At 43.6% G+C, this 24767-nt stretch overlaps 1 protein-coding gene across 1 annotated transcript; it reads left to right on the forward strand.

Annotated features, from left to right (window-relative positions):
* Nucleotides 1-10065: 10065 nt before the first annotated feature.
* On the forward strand, nt 10066-18867 carry LOC140726041 (BTB/POZ domain-containing protein KCTD14-like). The gene is made up of 3 exons (XM_073041935.1): nt 10066-10113; nt 11406-11627; nt 18196-18867. Exons 1-3 carry the CDS (start codon nt 10066-10068, stop codon nt 18865-18867), a joined length of 942 nt encoding a protein of 313 aa, XP_072898036.1.
* Nucleotides 18868-24767: the final 5900 nt, after the last annotated feature.

Raw genomic sequence — 24767 nt, forward strand, 5'->3', positions numbered from 1 at the left:
AGACCCTTTCATTCCCACTTGCTGCTTCCTGCCTGCCTGCCATTCCTCTATTCATGCCAGTATACTTCTTGTAACACCATAGGATTTTATCTTGCTAAGCCAGCGGTCCCCAACCACTGGGCCACGGATCAGTACCAGGCCGCAAAGCATGTGCTACCGGGCCGCGAGGAAACGATATGATTTGGCGGCATGAAACGATATGAGTCCACTGCACATTTCCTCATTCCCTGTCACACCCATTGTTGAACTTGAATGCATGCGAGGTCATTACGTACGCGAGGTCATTACCCACACGAGGTCATCAGTCGGTCATTAACCTACAACTACTCGATGAGTAAAAAGCAAACGTCACTTGAGAGTTTCTTTGGAAGAGGTGGTAGGGGACATAAAAGGCCTAACGATGATGATGATGCAGAGACAGCTGAGGCCAAGATTGCAAAAGAAAAGTTTCCTTCAACAGAAAATACGACTAGTCATACATAAAATATGGCTTTAATGTGACCGGTGACTCGCACGCTCCAAGCCCCCTGTGTGTGATATGTGGAGACAAGCTGTCTAATGAGGCAATGAAGCCCTCAAAACTGCTTCGGCCCCTTGAGTCCAAGCACCCTGCACTTAAAGACATACATGTTGAGTTTTTTGAGCGGAAAAAAATGTGGGCAAGCGGGACAGAAGCAAGTGCTGAGAGCCACCACCTCCACAAGTGCTGCTGCTCTGAGAGTGTGGTACTTAGTAGCTAGCCGTATCGCTAAGGCTAAGAAGCCTTTCACTGTTGGTGAAGAATTGATTCTGCCCGCTGCCAAGGACATGTGCCATGAACTGTTGGGAGAAGCTGCAGCTAACAAGATGGCACAGGTTTCTCTTTCAGCTACCACAGTTTAAGGAGAATTGATGACATAACGAAGGACATCGAATCACAGCTGTTGGAATGGCTTAACGAGTCACCATGGTATGCTATCCAGGTCAACGAGTCTACAGATGTTGACAACAAGGCAATACTGCTAGTTATATGTGCGATATATATTTCAAGACAATGTGCATGAGGATATGTTGTGTGCAGTGCCGCTGCCAACTAACACAACTGGGGCAGAACTATTCAAGTCTTTGAATAACTACATGTCAGGCAAACTGGACTGGTTATTCTGTGTTGTAATATGCACAGACGGGGCTGCAGCTATGACTGGACGGCTGTCTGGTTTCACTATCTGAGTCAAAGAGGTTGCTCCTGAATGCCAGTCTACATTCAGAAACCATGCTGACTTTGAGTTATTTTATCATTAGTCTGCAATTACCCCAAGACCTTATCCTTAATAATGGAATCCAACACTTTCCAAACCACTGAGGTTAGGCTAACTGGCCTAACATTCCCTGTTTTTTGTCTTTCTCCCTTCTTAAGGAGTGAAGTGACATCTGCAATTTTCCAGTTCTCTGGGACCATGCCAGAATCAAGAAAGATCATGACCAATGCATCTGTTATCTCGTCAGCAACCTCTCTCAGGACTCTGGGATGTAGTCCATCAGGTCCAGGTGACTTATCCACCTTGAGATCTTTCAGTTAGCCTAGCACTTTTTCCTTCGTAATAGCAATGGCACTCACTCCTGCTCCCTGACAATCTCTGGCACACTGCTGATGTCTTCCACAGCGAACACAGATGCAAAAATCCTATTAATTTAACCTGCCATTTCTTTGTCCCCCATTGCTATCTCACCAGCATCATTTTCCAGCGGTCCAATATCAACTCTCATCCTCCTTTTACTCTTTATATAACTGAAAAACTTCAATTTTGTTGGATTTTTAAAACTTCCCAATCATCCAAATTCCCATTCATTTTTGCTACCTTGTCCTTTCCTTGGCTTTTATACAGAACTTAACTTCCTCACAGTTGCCTAGCTCTGCCATTTGAGAAACTCTTATTCCATGGGACATATCTATTCTGCACCTTGTGAACTATTCCCAGCAACTTCTGCCATCTCTGCTTCTTCTGCCTTCCTCGCCAGCATCGCCCACCAATCCATTTGTGCAAGCTCCTCTCTCATGTATCTGTAGCCCCCTTTATTCCACTGTGATACTGATACATCTGAATTATGCTTCTCCCTCTCAAATTGCAGTATGCATTCAATCATATTATGATCACTGCCTCCTAAAGGTTAGTTTACATTAAGATGACTAATAAAATCTGGTTTACTACACAACACCCAATCTAAGATACCCTTTCTTCAAGTAAGCTTGAACACAAGCTGCTCTAAAAAGCCATCTTGTAAACATTCAACAGATTTCCCCTCATGATCTGACATTAACCCGATTTTCTCAATCCCCTTGCATATTGAAGTCCCCCAATACAATTGTGACATTACCCTTATTACATGCCTTTTCCAGCTCCTTTTGCAATCTCATCCCCACATGTTGGCTATTGATTGGAAGCCTATATATGATTCCCATAATAGTTTATTTACCCTTGTAGCTTCTTAACTCCACCCACAAAGATTCAACATTCTCCGACCCTGTATCACCTCTCTCTAAAGATGTAATTCCATCTTCTACCAATGCAGCCACACTACTGCCAATGCCTTCCTGCCTGTCCTTTCTATACCAAGTATATCCTTTGATGTCAAGTTCCCAACTATGGCCTTCTTTCAGCCATAACTCAGTGATGCCCACAACGTCATACCGACCAATCTCTAATTGTGCCTTGAGTTTGTCCACCTTATTCTGAATGCTACATGCATTGAAGTATAGCACCTTCAGTCCTGCATTCTTCAGCCTTTTGAATTTTGCCTCTGTGGTACAATTTACCTCTTTGTTCTGTCCATAGTTGTACCCAGTCACTGGCTTGTCCTTCCTTAATGTTCGTGTTACACCCATCATCTACTTGTAACCCTGCTGGCTCCTCCTCAGCTCTGTCATACAGGTTCCCATCCCCCTGTCATATTAGAAACATAGAAACATGGAAAACCTACAGCGCAATACAGGCCCTTCAGCCCACAATGTTGTGCCGAACATGTACTTACTCTAGAAATTACCTAGGGTTACCCATAGCCCTTGATTTTTCTAAGCTCCATGCACCTATCCAGGAGACTCTTAGAAGACCCTATCGTATCTGCCTCCACCACGGTCACCAACAGCCCATTCTACACACTCACCATTCTCTGCGTAAAAAAACTTACCCCTGACATCTCCTCTGTATCTACTTCCAAGCACCTTAAAACTGGGCCCTCTCATGTTAGTCATTTCAGCCCTGGGGAAAAAGCCTCTGACTATCCACACGATCAATGCCTCTCATCATCTTATACACCTCTATCAGGTCACCTCTCACCCTCCATCGCTCCAAGGAGAAAAGGCCAAGTTCACTCAACCTATTCCTATAAGGCATACTCACCAATCCAGGCAACATCCTTGTAAATTTCCTCTGCACCCTTTCTATGGTGTCCACATACTTCTTGTAGTGAGGCAACCAGAACTGAGCACAGTACTCCAAGTCGGGTCTGACTAGGGTCCTATATAGCTGTAACATTACCTCTAGGCTCTTATACTCAATCCCACGATTGATGAAGGCCAATGCACCGTATGCCTTCTTAACCACATAGTCAACCTGCGCAGCAGCTTTGAGTGTCCTATGGACTCAGACCCCAAGATCCCTCTGATCCTCCACACTGCCAAGAGACTTACCATTAATACTATATTCTGTCATCATATGTGACCTACCAAAATGAACCACCTCACACCTATCTGCCATTTCTCAGCCCAGTTTTGCATCCTATCAATGTCCCGCTGTAACCTCTGACAGCCCTCCAGACTTTCCACAACACCTCCAACCTTTGTGTCATCAGCAAATTTACTAACTCATCCCTCCAATCCCTCATCCAGGTCATTTATAATATAAATATTAATTTAAACCACTCCCAACAGCCTCAAGCAAACTTGCCTGCAAGGATATCGGTCCCCCTCAGATTCAAGTGCAACCTGTCCTTTTTTTACAGGTGTTACCTCCGCCAGAAGAGGTCACAATGATCCAGAAATCTGAATCCCTGCCCCCTGCTTCAATTCTTCAGCTACGTATTAATCCACCACCTCATTCTATTCCTATCCTCACTGTTGCGTGGCACAGGCAGCAAATCCAAGATTACTACCCTTGAGGTCCTGCTTCTCAACTTCCTTCCTAACTCACTGTATTCTGTTTTCAGGATATCCTCCCTTTTTCTCCTTATGTTGTTGGTACCAATATGTACCATGACTTCTGGCTATCACGCTCTCTTTTCAGGATATGGTGGACCCATTTAGAAGCATTGCAGACCCTGGCACCTGGGAGGCAAACTACCATCCATTTCTACTTGGCCAGTCCTCAATGAGGCATGAGCAGAGGAATTGGTGAGCAGTTTCAAGTTTCTGGTTGTCAACATCTCGTTAGATCTATCCTGAGCCCAACACATTGATGGAGTTGCAAAGAGGGCACACCAGAGATTATATTTCATTAAGACTTTGAAGAGATTTGGTATGTCACTAAAGGCTTCAGCAAATTACTACAGATGTGCCGTGGAGAGCATTCTGACTGGTTCCATCACTGTCTGGTATGGAGGGCCCACTGCACAGGATTGGAAAAGGCTGCAGAAAGTTGTAAACTCAGCCAGTTCCATCATGGGAACTAGCCTTCCCACGATCAAACACATCTTCAAAAGGTGATGCCTCAAGAAGGCGGCATCCATCATTAAGGACAGTCCCCATCCAGGACATCCTTTCTTCTCATCACTGGCAGGAAGGAGGAGGCACAAGCGCCTGAAGACATACACTCAACATCTTAGAACCAGCTTCTTCTCCTCAGTCATCAGATTTCTGAACAGTTCATGAACCAATTGTTACGAACCCTGTAACTGGGTCACTTACCAGCAAAGATGGAGACGTCCATTGAAGTCTGATGATACTATTTTTAACAGTATTTATTAGTAAAAATACACAAAAATAATATCAATGCAAATATACAGATAATATACGTCGTCAATACTAAATCTAAAAGTGCAGGTATAATAATAATCAATAAGAAATAAGCTCTATCGTTGTCTAGGGGATAATGTATTGTCCGATGGAAATATAAAGTTCACTCAGTTCATGCAGGCTGCAGCCGTTGGGGACCGTTGTATTGCAATGGTTGGAGAGAGAGAGAGATTTGGAAAAAAACTTGCTGGCTTTCCTTTTATGATTTCGATCCGTCAGGAGTCTCGTTGTCGTGGCCTTTCACTTGTAGCCTCTCCTGTAGCTAAGCCGTTCTTTCATGATGAGCCCGCCACCCTGGTAAGGGAGGACGCACACGAGCCCTCACCGGCGTTCGCTATAAAACGCTATCACGGGATCTCTAGCGTTTCTCCTGCTGCGTCTAAAGGGTTTGTTCCCCAGACCCTCTTTTATCCTTACTCATGGGGTCTCAGATGTCAATCAGGTTGGGATGATGCAATCCCTCAACCAGCCCACTCTGGTTGTCCCCTGAGGGTTTCAATGAATAGTACAGTACTCAATACACAATTCCGTCTCCAAGAGACAATAGCCGTTATCAGTGGTTCCGTTTCACTGAGGTCAGGACACATTCCAAACCTTGTGTATTCTGTGTGTCTCTCTCTCATTTCCTGGGTCCCAGACCCGAATTAATAGCGATCTTGCGATTCTCAAAAAGGAGGGGGCGACTTTGTACCCTTCGGCCCCTCAGAGTTGCGTCACATTCGTAACACAATAAACTCTACTTCTCTATCTTGCTCTCTTTTTGGACTCATTATTTATTTGTTCTATTTCATATTATAATTTATAGTAGTTAGTAGTTCAGGTGCCTTGCCGTTCGGCGTGGGCGATCATGTCTCTCCATCCATCACGGTCCCTGATACTCCGAATTGTAGTTGTTGCCTCCCCTCTTTCTAATCATGATGTTAATCCATCTATCATTTTCACTCTCTGCCTGCCTCTGCTTCTTTTTCCTTCCAGCCTTCCAGTTGTAACTAAATGTTCTAATGTCTCTCTTCGCATGATGTGTCCAAAGAATTTTGATTGGTGTTCTCTAATTTTTTTAAGTAATGTACGTTTTGTTTTCGTTCTCTGTAGAACTTCTTCGTTGGTTATCCTGTCCATATATGATATGCAGAGCATTCTTCTGAGGTACCACATCTCTGCTGCATTGATTCTTTTTTCCATTGCATTTGTGATGGTCCATGACTCGCACCCATACATCAATATAAGAAGAATGTAGCAGCTGAGAGTTCTAAGGCGGATGTCAATTGCTACTTTCTTGTTCGTTAGGATGTTTCTCATTTCTGTAAATGCTGCTCTTGCCATTGCTATTCTTGCTTTTATGTCTATTTCACATTTGCCATCAGATGTTACCCATGATCCAAGGTACTTGAAGTTGTGAACTTGTTTCAGGATTAAATTTCCCAATATGATCCTACAGTTTGGGATATCAGGTTTCTTTGATATTTGATAGTTTTCTTTTTGTTTAAGGTTAGGCCAAGTCTTCCGCTCCCTGTGTTGATGGTAGATACTAGTTTCTGTAAACTTACTTCACTGTATGCTATCAGTACTGTATCATCCGCGAAGCAGAGGTTGTTGATATTGTAGCCTCCTATACTTATTCCAGGTAGGTCTTGTACGGTTCTCATGATGTTTTCACTATACAGGGAGAACCGGTCTGGTGATAGAACACAACCCTGTCTGACTCCTCGCTTTATTGGCTGATATTCACCAATCTCATTGTCTATCCGTATGTTTGCATGTTGTTGCCGGTAGAGATTCTTGATTATTCTTAGGTCTTTTCCGTTGATGTTAGTTAAGCATTTTCATGATGACTTGGTGTTTCACAGTGTCAAAGGCTTTTGTGTTGTCAATGAAACAGAAGTATAGGTCTTGTTGTACTTCTATTGACCTTTCGATAATATTCCTGAGAATATAAGTGCCGTTTGATGTTCCCTTGCCTTTGACAAAGCTGCATTGTTCTTCACTGACCTCTGTTTTAATTTTGTTTCTTCTTCTGAGCATTATGATACTAAGTAGAATTTTTGTGAGGTGGCTCATTAAACTAATTGTTCTGTGTTTGTCACACTCTGTTGCACCTAGTTTCTTTGGCAGTGCAATGAATACTGCCTTTAAAAGACCTTCTGGTACTTTGCCACTGTTGTATATTCTATTCAATAAGATTGTTAATTTCTCTACACCAAAATCTCCTAGTGCTTCATACAGTTCAACTGGAAAGTTATCTGGTCCTGATAATTTCCCCTTTCACATTTTCTTCATAGCATGTTCCACTTCTTCTTTCAGTATTGCTGGGCCCTGGTTGTTGTTGCCTATATCAAAGTTGTCCTCTCAGTCTTTGTCGTTGTGTAGGTCTTTGATGTATTCTGACCATCTTTGCATTATTTTTCCTTTTTCCATAATTATAGATCCATCTTTTGCTTTTATACATCCTGTTGTTGCCCCACTTTTCTTCCAATTTGTGACATCTTTGATCTCGTTGTGCACACGTTTGCTGTTGTTGGTCTTTTGCAATTATTCTATTAACTCACATTTCTCCTTGAGCCACTTTTCTTTTGCTGCCTTGTACTCAGTTGTTATCTGTGCATGCAAGGATACGTAGGCTTCTACGTTTTCCTTACATTTTCTTCTTTGTTCCATAAGATTCAGAATTTCTTCTGTCATATATTTCTTTTTAGCTTTTTTCTGCTGTTTGGGAATCACCTCTTGTGCTGCTTGTGTTATGCCAGGGGTGTCAAATTGATTTTAGGTCACGGGCTGGATTGAGCAAAATGCAGCTTCATGCGGGCTGGATCAGTCGGACGCATGCGAACGCAGCTTTCGTTGCCTCCGTTTTATCAGCCTGCTCTCATGTGTCTCAGTCTCTGTTATAACTACAAAGTGTTTCACTTTACAAATTCCGTTTCTTATGAAGAAGACTGCCGAATAAACACTAAAAACCCTGAAAACCTGGTACCTGAATAAACTCAGCATTAGCCATATCATACGCCATAGGTGCTTCGATTACTGGGGCCAGCTTTAATAGTAATTAGATATTATCTCGCGGGCCAAAGATAATTCCACCGCGGGCCGGATTTGGCCCGTGGGCCTTGAGTTTGACATATATGTGTTATGCTGTCTGAGGTTTTCCCATTGCTGTTCTATAATAGTGATGTTTTGTAGAGCCTCAAATTTGTTCTTCACTGTCATTTGTAATTCATTTTTGATGTCACTGTTTTTTCTCAAAAGTCCCAAACTCAGCTTTGGCTCTACTCTTGGTCTTTTAAGCTTTCTGAGTCTCAGGTACATCACGCTGATTATTGGTACGTGATCACTGTAGCAGTCTGCACCTGGATATGTTTTGCACGATTTCAGAACATTTCTATGCCTTCTCCTTATAAGCACGTAATCAGTCTGATTTCTGGTGTTATCCCCGGGCTCTCCCATGCCCATAGTTTTCTCGTTTGTTGCTTGAAGACAGTATTACCAATTATATAATCTTTTTCTGTGACCCATGTAGCTAGTCGTTCACCTCTCACATTTCTCTCACCTATGCCGTAATGCCCAATATTGTCCTCGTCCCTGGTATTGCCTACTTTTGCGTTGAAGCCACCTTGAATAATGGTATTTTCTGAGCTTTTACATTGTCTTAATGCTGTTTCTAGTTCGTTATAAAATTGTTCAATGTTTTCTTCACTGCTGTCTGTTGTTCGGGTATAAACTTGAACAACGTTAATGTCAAAAGGTTTTGCATGTAGTTTCACAAGTAACATTTGATCTGATATTGTCCAATAGCCTTTTATTGATTTTGCATGTTCTTCATTGTGGTGAACTACATATACGTCTGGACATGCCCCCCTGCTGACTGCACCTGTGGCTCCTCCCACTGACCGTGGCTCCTCCCACGGACCCCGGTATAAAGGCGATTGGGGCCTGAGCCCTGCCTCTCAGTCTCCAGGATGTAGCATGGTGGTCATTTGCTGCTTGTTCTTTCTTCCAGTCAATAAAAGCCGATATCTCACCTCACGTCTCAGAGAGTTATTGATGGTGCATCATTCATCTAACATAATTCCATCACCTTTTTCATGTATTTCTCCTCCTGAGTAAATGACGGTATATCCCTCTGAGCTTGTTTTACCAGCTCCTTTCCATCTCATCTCGCGCATTCCCAAGATGCTGATTTCCATTTCCTGTTTGATGTTAGCTAGTCTACCAGGCTGGTTAAGGGTTCTTACATTCCAGGTTGCTAGTCTGATCTTCATTGCTTTTAATCTGCCGACAGTCGCTGGATAACGGTTGAGGTTCACCTGTGGCGCATGAGATCCTCTACCGGATGAGGCTCCTTTGGCGAAGGCTCCACTCACATCTTTGAGCTGAGACCGTAGTTGACTTGAGTTCATGATTATACAAGGGAGGAACACTGAAGTGGTTTCCCGTTGCCTTCTTCAGTTGCAGTGTCCATACTAGATGGGTAACCCTGGCCATTGATCAGCAGATTCATCTGCCCAACGTTTTTAGTTTTACAACCATAAATTCCAATTTGTAGAATCTGCTTGTAAAAACCATCCACCACCTGCAAACCGTGGCTTCACCGTGACCCTGATTGGGAGGCTAAACAGGTACTACATCTTGCCCAAGGGTGACCTGTAGGCTATTGGACAGAAGGAGCACCTTACACCTCCTTTTGCTGAGTAATTGCACAGCACCAACACCAACAATTTATAGTAATGTTATGTATTGCTCTGTAATGCTATTGGAAAACAACAAATTTCATGACGTATGTTAGTGGTAATAAACCTTATTCTGATTATAAGACACACAAAGTGCTAGAGGAACTCAGCAGGCCAGGCAGCATCCATAGAGAGGAATAAACAGTCAACACTTTGAGTGAGACCCTTCATCAGGACCGGAAAGAAGGGAGTAGAATAAAGTGGGGGAAGAGGAAGGAGTATAAGCTGGCAGGTGATAGGTGAGACCAGGTGAGTGGGTAGGAGAGGGTGAATGAAGTAAGAAGATGGCAGGTGATGAGTGGAAGAGGTAAAGGGCTGAAGCAGAAATAACTTGATAGGACAGAAGAATGGGCCATGGGGGAAATGGAAATAAGAGGGGTGAAGGAGAAGGGAAAAGGGCAGGTGAGGAGAAAAGATTGGGTGAGAGAGGAGTCAGAGCAGGGAACAGAAAAAGGGAGAAGGGGCAGGATCTCCGAGTGACTAGTTGGGAACCAGCGAGAGTTAATGAAAGATTTTGGCCTGAAATGTTCCTTTCCCACCACAGATGCTGCCTGGCCTGCTGAATTCCTCCAACATTTTGTGTGTATTGCCAGAGATTTCCATCATCTGCAGAATTCCTTGTACAGGTATCACCATTTAATTAGATTCTTGCCTGCATGTTTCTCTGCTCTGGGTAGATCCAACTCCCAAGGAAGACCCCATCTGCCGGAGAGAAATATGGGATCAAGAGATCTGCATTGGAGCAGACTCTGTCTTTTCTATGGTTCTGATGCAGAGGAGATTTACCAGGATGCTGCCTGGATTGGGCAGCATGTTTTATGAGGATAGGTGGAGTGAGCTTTTCCCTTTGGAGTGAAGGAAGGTAAGAGGTGATATGATAGAGGTGTACAAGATGATTAGAGGCATGGAAAGACTTGATACTCAACTTCTTTTTTTTCCCAAGGTGGAAATGACTATTAAGAGGGGGCATAACTTCAAAATGATTGGAGGAAAGTATAGAGAGGTGTCAAAGGTAGGGTTATTTTTGTTCATTCGAACGAACAAGCATTAAATGTCTTTGCTCCATCTGCCACAAATGGGAGGATTTTGTAGTGCCCACCCATTTGACTTCCCATCCCCATTCCAACAGTCTATGACTTCCTCCACTGCCACGATGAGGCCACATTCACCTCATATTCCATCTGGGTAGCCTCCAACATAATGGCATGATCATCAATTTCTTGAACGTCCAGTAATTTTTTCCCTCCCCCTTCTTTTTCCATTCCCTGTTCTGGCTCCCCTCTTACCCCTTCACTTCTCATCTGCCCATCACTTCCCTCTGGTTCCTCTTCTCCTTCCCTTTCTCCCATAGTCCACTGTCTTCGCCTATCAGATTCTCTCTTCTTCAGCCCTTGACCTTTTCCACCGCTCACCTCCTAGCTTCTCAAGTCACATCCCTCTGCTACCCACCATCTTCCCCTTACCTGGTCTCACCTATCACCAGTCAGCTTGTACTCCTTTTCCCAGGCCCCCCACCCACCCACCTTCTTATCCTGCCTTCTGCTTCCGTCCTTTCCAGTGCTGATGAATGGCCTTGGCCTGAAACATTGATTGTTTATTCCTTTTCATAGGTGCTGCCTGACCTACTGAGTTCCTCCAGCATTTTGTGTATGTTGCTCTAGATTTCTAGCATCTGCAGAATCTCTTGTGTTTAGAATGAACAAGCTGCAGGTAACGCCTTCATTTGCATCTGGCATTGGTTCAAGAACAGGATCCCATGTCAACAGCAGCTCTCTGCTGCTCTAATCTGTCTGAGGGACGCTGTGCTGGAGGCAAGTGGGGATGAGCTCTCGAGGTTGGAGAACACCAGCGAGGAGGAGCACGCCAGGTCCCTCACGGAAGGTGAGCACAGATATTTCAGTCGATGTTCAGGAGATGTGAGCAGTTGAGGTACCCCTTAGGTTGGGGTCGACCACAGTTGTTGCGTACTGTCACCGTGATCCACATGCAAGTACACAAGCCACAGCAGGACAATATGGAGAGCAAGCTGTTGCCCATGTAACAGGCTCCCTCTCTCCACCCAGCTGATGAATGCAAAAGAACGTCAGAAACTGATACAGTTTGTCACTGGCAACATCTCAGAAGTTGCCAGTCGGCATTGACCTCAACGTAGACTGCCTTAGGAACTCCAGCTGCAGAATTTTCCTCGGGGTTTATTCCCAAAGCCTTCCTCATGAGTGGATGAGTGGGTATAGCTGCAAAGCAGCAGAGGTTTGAGATCAGAGTTTTCATTCTCCTAGATGAGCTGCCAACCACGACTGACTAGCCTCATCTCCCTGAACTGACTGGTTTTAAGGTGCCAGCAACCCTTGCCCCTTCTCCTGTCAGTTAGACTTGGCTGTCAGAGGCTGTTTGAGACACACACCACTGGGAGCATTTAATAGGGAGTGGGAGGCTATGTGGGAGGGAATGGTTACTTACTTACTGACTGTCTATTACACCAGTGGCGTTTACAGCAGAAATCAATGTCCCCATCTCCGCCTGATGTAGAAGGATACTTCCATGCTGTTTCCAAAATAATTTTGTTTTACCATTCAGGGTTTTTAGCCCTCAGCTGATCCCCTGAACCTGGAAGATCAGTGGACCCCTCTTAAACTGGCCTCTAGTCTTCTACCTGTTTGGCAAGGGTGATCCTACCAAGAGTCAAAGCATAAAGCCCTGACTCCAGCCAGAATAGCTCTCCGGGTCATTGAGGCACGCAAACCTCCAAACCATGACAAGGTAGTGGTCCTCTTGGAGGAGACTGATGTTAGGTCAGCACAATGTTTCTATGTTCTATGACTTAGACATTTTGGGAGAATAGGCACAGAAGTAGCAGATAGAATGCAGGTAAGTGGATGGCCATGCACTTTGGTAGAAGGAATAAAGGCAGAGACTATTTTCCAAAATGGAGAGAGAATTCAGAAATCAGAGGTGCAAAAGCACTTGGGAGCCCTCATACAAGATTCCCTAAAAGTTAACTTGCAGGTTGAGTCAGTGATGAGGAAGGCAAATGCAATGTTAGCATTCATTTTGAGAGGACTAGAATATAAAAGCAAGGATGTGATGCTGAGGCTTTGTAAAGCATTAGTCAGACTGCACTTGGAGTATTGTGAGCAGTTTTGGCCCCTAATCTAATTAAAAGATGTGCGGGCATTGAAGAGGATCCAGAGGAAGTTCTCAAGAATGACTCCGGGAATGAAAGATTTTTACTGGACTGAAAACTGCATCACACTTTACTAAAACATTATATAAAACAAAATTCCAGCTGTGTGGTGGTGAAGGCTAAGTGTGTGGGAGCATTTCAGTTCCTGCATGGCTGCACACACATGGGAACAGTGGAGATGTTTCCTAATGTGAAAATGTCAAAACAAAAGGCACAGCTCAGATTAGGACATCCCTTTAGAACAGACGTGAGGAATTTCTTTAGCCAGAGGGTGGTGAATCTGTGGAATTCATTGCCACAGATGGCTATGGAGACCAATTCACTGGGAGTTTAGAAGGATGTGGACCAAGTGATGGTCTGCAGACATGTATGGGCTGAATGGACCTTTCTCCATGCTGCATGACGCTGTGTGTTTTGGTATTTTGACTACATCTCCAGCACGCTGATTTGCATGCAACTGGACGTACCTAGAAGCAATTGAATCCAGAGCATGTGTGGCACTGTACAACCAGACAGAGGGAAGAAGAGAGGGCAGGTTAATTGGTCATTGTAAATAGTCCCATGATTAGGCTAGGGTTAAATTGGTGGGTTGCTGGGTGGTACAGCTCGTTGAGTTGAAAGGGTCTGTTCTGCACTGTACCTCTAATTAAAAATTAAAAACATAAAAACACACAATCTGTTGGAGGAACTCAGCCGGTCAGCTGCATCTGTGGCAGAAAATTGATATGTTTGTATCTTGCAGTGGATTGTGAGGACTGCTGAGAGAATCACTGGGGTCTTTCTCCCCCATCCCTCCTCCAGGACATATACCAGAAGCTCTGCATTTACAGAGCTCTCAGCATTGTCAAGGGCCCCTCTCATCTGACTCACAATCTCTTTGACCACCTACCATCAAGACAGAAAGTACTGCAATACAAGAACAAGCGCTGTTAGTCTGGGTAACAATTTCTTTCCCCAGCTGTTTGAACACCCTGCTACTATGCAGTACACATTACTTATGACAGTACCAGTAGCATTAAAACTTTTCGGAGAACAAGACAGAACATTACAGCACAGTACAGACCTTTCAGCCCACAATGCTGTGCTGACCTTTATTCCTACAACAAGTCAATTTAACAATTTTCTCCCACATAGCCTTACACTTTTCTTTCATCCATGTGCCTATCAAAGAGTCTCTTAAATGTCCCTAATGTCTACCACCCCCGGCAGCACGTTTCACACATCTACCAGTCTCTAAGTTAAAAACCTCTCGAGAGGCGAGAAGCGAGAGGGAAATTTATTCAGTATAAGATAGTACACAGATATTATTGGATACCAACTAGACTCTACAAAATGGGGATTGTTGATAATCATTTATGCTGGAAATGTAAAAATGAGGTGGGCACATACTTTCACATGATTTGGGAATGTTCCATGGTTCGTCCATTTTGGTGTAAAGTTCTTGATTTGTTGGGGAATTGGTCAGGTCCTACACTGCCCTTGTGCCCATGGCTTTGTCTCCTGGGTGATAGGACAATGATACCTAATGTAAACAATGACAAGTTTACTATTTTAAAGGTGGGTCTCATCACAGCTGCAAGAATTATATTGCAAAACTGGAAAAAACCCAGATGTCCCACTGTGAGGGAATGGATTGAGGAAATGGTTAAGATTTCATCATATGAACACATGTTGGGAAGAATTAACAGTGAGGGAAAAGTGCAAGACGCATGGGATCAATTTTGGTTGTATGTTAATTTAAACTTAAATTAGAAGTTTTTTTTCCCTTGTTACTTAGTTTTGTATGTTTTCCTGTCATGGGATGGCTGTGTAAATATGCTGTACTGTATCTGCTCTATGATATGCTGTGCTGCTTTGTAAAACTAGAATAAATAATAATAAAAATTTGAATTACAAAAAAAACCTACCTCTGACATCCCACCTATACTTTCCTTCAAACATCTCAAAATTCTGCAGCCTTGTATTAGCCATTTACACCCTGGGTAAAGGCCTTAGGCTGTCCACTTGATCCATGCCTCTTATTATCTTGTATATCTCTATCAAGTCACCGCTCATCCTCCTTCATTCCAAAGAGAAAAACCCGAGCTCCTCAGAAAGCATGCTTTCTAATCCAGGCTGTATCCTGGTAAATCTTCTCTGCACTCTCTAAAGCCTCCACATCCTTTCTATAATGAGGCAACCAGAACTGAACACAATACTCCAAGTGTGGTCTAACCAGAGTTTTATAGAGCTGTAACATTACCCCACAGCTTCTGAACTCAATCTCTCCAATTAATGAAGGCCAATACACAACACACATTCTTACCCACCCTGTCAATTTGCACTGCAACTTTGATGGATCTGTGGACATGAACCCCAAGTGGACTCCTCTATTCCTCCATGCTGTTAAGTATCCTGCCTTTAGCCCTGTATTCTGTAGTCAAGCTTGATCTTCCGATGTGAATCTCTTCACTTTTCCAGATTTGATGATGAGGGGCATTGATTGTGTGGATAGTCAGAGGCTTTTTCCCAGGGCTGAAATGGCTAGCATGAGAGGGCACAGGTTTAAGGTGCTTGGAAGTAGGTACAGAGATGTCAGGGGTATGTTTTCTTTGTAGAGAGTGGTGAGTGCGTGGAATGAGCTGCTGGCGATGGTGATGGAGGTGGATACAATAGGGTCTTTTAAGAGACTCCTAGATAGGTGCATGGAGCTTAGAAAAATAGAGGGCTATGGGTAACACAAGGTAATTTCTAAAGTAAGTACATGTTCGGCACAGCACTGTGGGCTGAAGGGCCCCTATTGTGCTGTAGGTTTTCTATGTTTTCTGTGAACTCTGCCTGCCACATCTCAGCCCAGTTCCACATTCTATTAATGTCCCATTGTAACCTATGACAACGTTCTACACTATTCACAACACCACCAACTTCATGTCATCTGCAAACTTAATAACCCACCTTTCCTCTTCCTCATTCAAGTCATTCATACATTTAGCTATACATTATAAATATGTCATATATGCACTTTATGTCAACTTATACATCTACAGAATAATTTTTATTATCTGTTAATACAGTTGTGTTTTTATTATTTTATATGCTGCTTGTGATATGTCTACTATATTTTGCACCTTGGTCTGAGAGGAATGTTGCTTTGTGTACAAATGAATGACAATAAACTTCAACCAAAACTTGAACTTGATGAGACTGCAGATGTTGGAATCTGGGGCAACACACAGTATGCTGGAGAAACTCAGCTGGTCAGGAAGCCTCTGTGCAGGGAAATGGACAGTCTATCTTTGTATCTTCTGCCCAGTGGGAGGAGGGGGAAGAGAAGATAGAGCAGTTCGTATTTTGCAATGTTTCAGGAATTCACTGAACCCCTGAACAGACAAGGCTAACGCATGAGACGGAAAAAACACAAGCTTCCTTGTTGCTGTTGCAACCCACACTGATCCATTGTCACATAATTCATCTTGATCTTCCAATGTACTGAGTGAGTCCCACACCTTCAGGGGTGATCCTGGATGGGCTATTGAAGCTGCGATACCATCTGATCTCTCTTGGTGGGTGGAAAAGATCGCTGGTGTTTAGGGACCAACATTCATCCAAGTTCAAGTTCAAGTTTATTGTCTTCTGACTGCACAAGATATACAACCAGACAAATCAAAACATGTATCACACGCAGCACATAAAACAAAATCTTATGCTATAATTAAGTTAAAATATGTAATTCAAAATTCATGTAATAACGTGCAGCACAGGTAAACATACATATAAACAAAGGCATCTGTTAGTCTTGTGAGACCATGGATTTGCGCCTTGGAAGGTTTCCAGTGCGCAGGCCTGGGCAGGGTTGTATGGGAGACCGGCAGTTGCCCAAGCTGCAAGCCTTCCCCTCTCCACGCCACCGATGTTGTCCAAGGGAAGGGCACTAGGACCCAAGCAGCTTGGCACCGGTGTTGTACAGGTAAACAGTAAACAATAGACAGCTCACTGTCCTGGTGATGAGATCTCAATGGTGGCAGGGTATTCATTAGACTCACAGCCTGAGGGAAGAAGCTGTTACCCAGTCTGGCAGTCCTAGTCCTGATGCTCCTGGACCTCCTTCCACCAACAATGTGATGAGATTGTATGCTCATCATTTTACTGCCTGTGACATTATTCTTTGCTTAACAGCACAGGGTCCTTCCTCCATTGTAGGGCAGTCCAAAGCTATGGGGCATAGGTAATAGGGTGAGTGGGGAAAGACTAAAATGGGACTTGTCGCCACTCCTGCCAGGGTGTTCCACGCTCCCACCACTCTCTGTGTAATAAGCCTATATCTTACATCCCCCTCCCCTAAACTTTCCTCCAATCACCTTAAAGTTACGTCCTCTGGGTATTAGCCATTTCTGCCACGGAAAAAAAAAGCACGAGTGTGGCAACAAAGGCTACGTGCACGTACTGCGCAGCTTAGAGGGAAAAGTGCTTATCTTACGCACCTCTATCAAGTCTAAAGTACCAACATACATGCCACTCATAGTTGAAGATACATCAACGATCCCTTCCCCACTCCCACAGAAGCTGCTCAACCCGCCGGCTTCCAGACGTGGTTCTATGTATGTCAGAAAGCATTCTGACTGGTGGCATCACTGTCTGGTATAGAGGAACCGCACAGGATCGGAAAAAGTTCTCAGCCAGCTCCATCAGCACCAGCCTCCCACCACTGAGGACATCTTTAAAAGGCGATCACGCAGGAAGGCGGCATCCATTATTAAGCTCTTCCCATTGATACTATCAGAGGGCAAGTACAGGAACCTGAAAACACACACACAATCAACGATTCAGGAACAGCTTCTTCCCCTCTGCCATCAGATTTCTGAATGGACATTGAACCCATGAACACTACATTTTTTCTTCTTTTTGCTGTCTTTGCACTTCTTATTAAACACACACACACACACACTCATAACGAGGACGTACAGAAACTTCTTACGGAGGATGCCGGGATTGAACTCCAAACTCCGATGCCTCGACCTGTAATAGCATCGGAGTAACCACTATGTTACCGTGGCGTATATTTCTTACTGTAATTTATTTTACTGCACTGTGCTGTTGCCGCAAAACAACAAATTTCATGACATATGCCAGTGATAGTAAACCTGATTCTGATTACTCTCTCTGGAGCAGCGGAGGCTTAGAGGATCACCATATCAGTTTATACATGTATGAGAGGTGTAGACAGTCATTTGGTTCTAATCGAAACTTGAACCCGTTTTTAATGAAGGTGACCAAACTGCACTCTTTCCTCCTCCGCCCCCGCCCCCCGCCGTTCACTGCAGGCTTTCAGAGTTATCAACCTGAACGTTGGAGGGCAGATCTACACGACGACACTGAGCACTCTGACGAGATTCCCCGGGTCCAAGCTGGCCGAGATGTTCCGTGGTCGCACCAGGTTGCCCCTCGACCGCAAAGGCAGATATTTCATCGACAGGAATGGCACCTACTTCAAGTACATCTTGGAATTCTTGCGGACTCGAAAGCCGCCAAGCCACTTTGCTCAGGGCCTCTACCAAGAAGCGCTCTTCTACGACATCGAGCCCTTGGTGAAATCCCTTGAGGAACACCCCGAAATGTACGGCGAGCTGCTTGGAAGGCAGAACTTCTTGGCACAGGTACCGAATTACAGGGAAAATATAGAGCTCATTATCCACCTGGCCAGGGCTGACGCTGTGGCCGCCCGACAATCCATAGTCATGGTTTGTATCGTCAAAAACGAGGAGGATGACGCAGAATGCCTTCGGGCTGTGGGCAACCTCGGTTCCAACGAGGAGCCCATTGTGAAATTCGGACCCTGGGACCCCTCCCCAACTGTGTCCGACATGCTGCGCTGCATCGAGATGGACCTAGAGAAACAAGGTTATAGGGTTTCCTCCCAACCCCACGTAATGGCGACAGGGCCACTTTCCAAGCCCTGTAACAAGTTTTACCATTTGATTTTCAGTTGGTGGTAAGACATGAAAGCGGATATTTACAGCGGGAACCTTTCCGCAGAGCTGGTCTGCCCTCGTATTCATGCCTCACACAACCCTCTTCAATCGTCTCCAATTCTCCTTAGCAAGAAAGTCAAAAGACAAAGTCTTTGGCACATATACAGTGCCTGTAGAAAGTATCCCCCCCCCCCCCTCTTTTCATGTTTTATTGTCTCACAACATTGACACAGTGGATTTACTTTGGCTTTTTTTTTGAATCTGGTCAACAGAAAGACTCATGTCAAAGTGCAAACAGATCTCTACAAAGTGAATTAAATTAATTACAAATATAAAACACAAAATAATTGATTGCATAAATATTCACCCCCTTTAATATGACACACCAAATCATTGTTGGTGCAGCTAATTGGCCTTAAGAAGTCATATCATTAGTTAAATGGTTAAATGTTAAATTAGTTAAATGTTTCTGGAGACCTGTGTGCAGTCAAGGTGTTTCAATTGATTGTAGTAAAAATACACCTGTATCAGCAACGTCCAACTGCTGGTGAGTCAGTATCCTGGAAAAACTACACTATGAAGACAAAAGGAGACTCCAAGCAACTCTGCGAAAAGGATATTGAAAAGCAGAAGTCAGGAGACAGATGTATGAAAATTACCAAGTCACTGAATATCTCTTGGAGCACAGTTAAGTCAATCATTAACAAATGGTAAGAATATGGCACAGCTGTAAATCTGTCTAGAACTGTTGCCTGGGTGCTTCACCAGCCACAGCTTTATGGGAGAGTGACAAAGAGAATGCCACTGTTGAAAAAAACTGACAAAAAATCTCAGCTAGAGTTTGCCAGAAGGCACGTGGGAGACTCTGGTCAGCTGGAAGAAGGTTCTATGGTCTGATGAAACCAAATTTGAGTTTTTGTCCATCAGACTAAACACTGCACATCATCAAAAACACACTATCCCTACTATCCCCTAGACATCATGCTGTGGGGATGTTTCACTGCAGCAAGCCCTAGAAGGCTTGTGAAGGTAGAGGGTAAAATTAATGCAGCAAAATACAGGGAGATCCTGGAGGAAAACCTGTTGCAATCTGCAAAAGAACTGCGACTTGGGAGGAGATTTGTTTTCCAGCAAGACAATGACCCCAAGCATAAAGCCAAAGCTATATAGGAATGGCTTAAAAACAACAAAGTTAATTATCCTGGAGTGGCCAAGTCAGAGTCCAGATCTCAATCTAATTGAGAAATCATGGCTAGACTTGAAAAAGGCTGTTCACTCACAATCCCCGTGCAATATGACAGAGCTTGAGCAGTTTAGTAATGAAAAATGGGGAAAAATTGCAGTGTCTAGATGTGCAAACTGATAGAGACCTATTCACACAGACTGTAATTGCTTCCAAATGTGCACCTACTAAATACTGACTTGAAGGGGTGAGTAATTACACAATAATTTAATAATTGTAATAAATTTAGACCAATTTGTAGAAATTTGTTTTCCCTTTGACATAACAGGTTTCTATTGATCAGCGTCAAAAAGGCAAAATTAAATCTACTGTGATTCAATGTTGTAAAACAATAAAACATGAAAACTTCCGGGGGGGGGGGGGGAAATAACTTTTATAGGCACCATATATATAACTAGGGTGCCTGAGACTTTTGCACAGTACTGTAGTAATATGTCAGTGATGATAAACCTGATTCTAATATGGGTCTGTATTAGTGTCAGAGAGAAGTACAGCACAGAAATAGGCCCTTCAGCTCATCTAGTCTTCATCAAAACCATTTAAACTGCCTGTTCTTGTTGACCTGCACCAGGCCCATAGCCCTCCATATCTCCACCATCTTTGTACCTATCTTAACTTCTCTTAAACATTGAAATCAAAGCTCACATGCACCATGTGTGTGGAAGCTCATTCCACATTTTCACAGCCCTTTGAGTGGAGTCGTTTCCCTCATGTTCCCCTTAAACTTTTCAACTTTCACCCTTAACCCATGACCTCTGGTTGTAGTCCCACCCAACCTCACTGCTTGCATTTACCCTATCTGTACCCCTCATAATTTCTCCTCTCAATCTTCTATGTTCTAAGAAATAAAGTCCTAACCTATTCAATCTTTCCTTATAACTCAGGTCCTGCAGGCAACCATCTACTACCACTCTCTCTGGCTTCTCCCTCAAAGCCAATGTCTAATTCAATTTACCACCTCATCTTGTAAGCAGAGTAATTGAACCTTGTTGACTAACCTCCCACACAGGACCTTGTCAAATACCTTGCTAAAGTCCATGTATTATGGGTGGAGCGTCGGAAGGGGACAGGTAGAGCGAAATCATGGTTGGAAAAGGGGGAAAAGAGAGGGGAGGGAGCGAGAAGCACTAGAGAGACATTCTGTAATGATCAATAAACCAATTATTTGGAATCAAATTATCTTGCCTGGTCTCTCAGCTAGGTATGTTTACACCCATGTCAGCTCCCGTCCCTAGCATTCCTTCTCTGCCACTTGTCTCATACCCCTCTGCGGTGCTCCACCTTTGCCATCTCCAACAGCATTTGCTCCTGCCAGATTTACAAACTCAATTCTTGCTCCATGTTGAGAAATACAGGACTGGGCAGAAGTCTTAGCACCCTAGCTGTATACAATATAAGACTTATGCACAGTACTGTAAATTTATTATCAAAGATACCAAAAGCTACCTTGAGATTCATTTCCTTTTAGGCAATTACAAGAAAATAAATATAATAGAATTTATGAAAAACGATATGAATAGAGACTGCCTTACAGCCAACATGCAAAAGAAGACAATGCAAATAAAAAAATACTGAGAACATAAGTTGTAAAAAGTGCTTTAAAAATGAATCAGAAGAGAGCATGGCCTGGATAGTGGGAGTCCTTCTTCCTCATGTTTTTACCACCCTTAATTGCTTCCATTTAAATACAGATATATTGTGACATGGGAGTAGAGTAAGCCTATTCAGGCCATGGAGTCTACAACTGCCATTCCAACGTGGTTGATTTATATTCCTTTTCAACTCATTCTCCTGCCTTCTTCCCATACCCTCTGACACCCTTACTGACTAAGAACCGATCAACACTTTTAAAATACCCATTAACTTGGTCTCCACAGATTCACCACCTTCTGGCTAAAGAAATCCCTCATCTCTTTCCTAAAGGGACATCCTTCTATTATGAGGCAGTGCCCTCTGGTCATAGACTCTCTCACCATTTTAAACATCCTCTTCACGTCCTAATTCAGCTTTTCAGTATTCAGTGGGTTTCTGAAATTCCTGAGATGTCGAAAAGGTCAGGAGCTCCACAATGGAATAAAACAGAAACATGCATGACAGCTTCCTGTCAAGATTGCGCCCAGCGGCATTCTCCATTGTGGTCATGGCTCAGAGTTAGTTTCTTTTTGGGTTCGTAGAGATGGTTTTGGGGACAGAGAAGGGGGTTAGGGTCATTTTAGGGCGTGGAATTAGAGATGTGGGAGAGTTAGAGGTCAGGCTGAAGTTGGATTTCCCTAGGTCAGGGAGTTGTCGGTGAGTTCCAAGATCGGAGTTTTTTTGCGGTCAGGAGGCACGAAGGCTGTTGATCCTCTCGGGACGCGAGTCGATAAGACTGGAGTTGGAGGCTTCTGGGTTCCGTCATCAGAGTCCTGGCGTATGTGCCGAAGATCAAAATCCTAAGGTTGATTTTAAGTCGAGGCCCAATGGTCTGTGAGCCCATTGAGGAAGTCGAAGCGCTTTGTTTGTGAGGCTGGAGGAGTGTTTGTGTGAATGAGAGAATGGGGCTTGTTTGGCTTTTCATAAATACGAGAAAGTCTTCTGCTGCTGGAAATCCACAGCAATACACACACAAAATGCTGGAGGAACTCAAAAGGTCAGGTAGCATCAACAGAAATGAATAAACAGCTTACCTTTCAGGACTAGAAAGGAAGGGAGAAGATGCCATAATAAAACTTGGTGGGGGGGGGGGAGGATAATTAAGCTGTTGTTGTACGTGTTATTTTATGAACATGGTGAGTATGCTATGTTGGCATCAGAGTGTGTGGCGACATTTGCAGGCCGCTCACAGTACATGTTCAAGTTCTGTTGCTTTTGACACAAACAGCGCATGTCCCTTTCTGTTTCGATATAACACCTGATGAATCCATGATTCTGAATCTCAAGTTATCATTCAAAAGCAGGTTGGGCATTTACCATTACAATAATGGACCATAAAATCTGTAGTGGGAATTTCATGACATACTGGGATGAAGACATAAGGTTGTAAGGCACGCTGACCTTCATAAATAAAAAATATTGAGTACAGGTGTGGGTATGTTATATTGAAGTGCAAGACGTTGGTGAGGCCTCATCTGGAATATTGCGTGGAGTTCAGGTCACCTACCTACAGGAAAGATATCAATAAGATCGAGAGTACAGAGAAAGTTTTCAAGGATGTTGCCAGGATTTGAAGACCGAGTTATAGTGAAAGGTTAGGACTTCCATAGAGTGCAGGTGGATGAGGTGAGATTTAATAGAGGTATACACAATTTTAAGGGGCATCGATAGGGTATATGCAAACAGACTTTTTCCACTGAGGTTGGGGCAAGACTAGAAGTCATGGGTTAAGGGTGAAAGGTGAAATATTTAATGGGAACCAGAGGGCGAATTTCTTCACCCAAAAGGTGGTGAATAGTGTGAAATGAGCTGCCTGTGGAAGTAGGTTCAACTTCAACATTTAAGGGAAGTTTGGATAAGTATGGATGGGAGGGATATGGTCCAGATACAGCACAATGGGACTAGGCAGAATAGCAGTTTGGCATGAACTAAGTGGGCTGAAGGGCATTTGTGTAGTGCTCCATGATTCTATCACTCTATTGGCACCCAGTAAAATTTCCCTCCAAATACACAGCACTGTTATTGGTGAGGCCATATTTGGAATACTCTGTACAGTTTTGGTCATCCTTTTAAACTGTAAAGTACTGAAGAGATTATGAGGATGTTGCCATCTTTGGAACATGGGAGAATGAAGTGTTTGAAAGTGGATGGTAACAGTCTTTTACCCCAGGTTAAGGGGGTCCAAAACTAGGGGACAGAGGTTTAGGGTAAGAGGAGGTGGATTTAAAAGCAATCTGAGAGGTAACTTTTCTCCCCACAGGGTAGTTAGTATATTGTATGAGCTGCCCAAGGAAGTGGTTCAGTCATTTGGACAGGTACATGAATAGGGAAGGTTAGAACGATTTGGGTCATGCAGACAAATGGTACTAGCTTGGATTGATGTCATGGTTTGTATGGACTAGTTGGGCCAATGGGCCCGTTTCCATGTTGTTTCATTTTATGATCCCACAAGTTACAACCCTCAACAAACCTATTCAATTTGGAGCCTCAAAGTATGCGAAATGTGTCCTAGCATACTTTCTGCTATATAATTGAAAAGCATTGCTGGTCTTAGTTATGAACACATGGCAGAGCTGCCTGACCCAAGCAGAGCATCTTGGCACCTTCAGAGGAGAAGAAGAGAACAGCATCAACTTTTCTTGGTCCATGAAATGTTGCTTTCACCAGCAAGGACATTGGAGTGTCATAGTAATATTATAATTCTCATAACACTGTTACAGCTCGGGGCATTCCATATATCAATTCCACCACAATCTTTAAGGAGTCTGTACGTTCTCCCCGTGAACTGTGTGGGCTTCCTCTAAGTGATCCAGTTTTCTCCAACAGTCCAAAGATGTACTGGTTAGTAGATTAATTGATCATTATAAAATGTCCTGTGATTCGGCTAGGGTTAAGTAGGTGGGTTGCTGGGCAATGTGGCTTGTTGTGGCTTTGGCTGTTCCAGGTTGTATCTCAAAATAAATAAACAAGTTTAATAGCTGAATGTTCCATGAGCCAAGTATCTTCCCAGGCCACTTAGGAGTCAACACAGTGGTGGAACAGTGTCAGA

Source organism: Hemitrygon akajei, chromosome 4 (assembly GCF_048418815.1).
Source record: "Hemitrygon akajei chromosome 4, sHemAka1.3, whole genome shotgun sequence".
NCBI lineage: Eukaryota > Metazoa > Chordata > Chondrichthyes > Myliobatiformes > Dasyatidae > Hemitrygon > Hemitrygon akajei.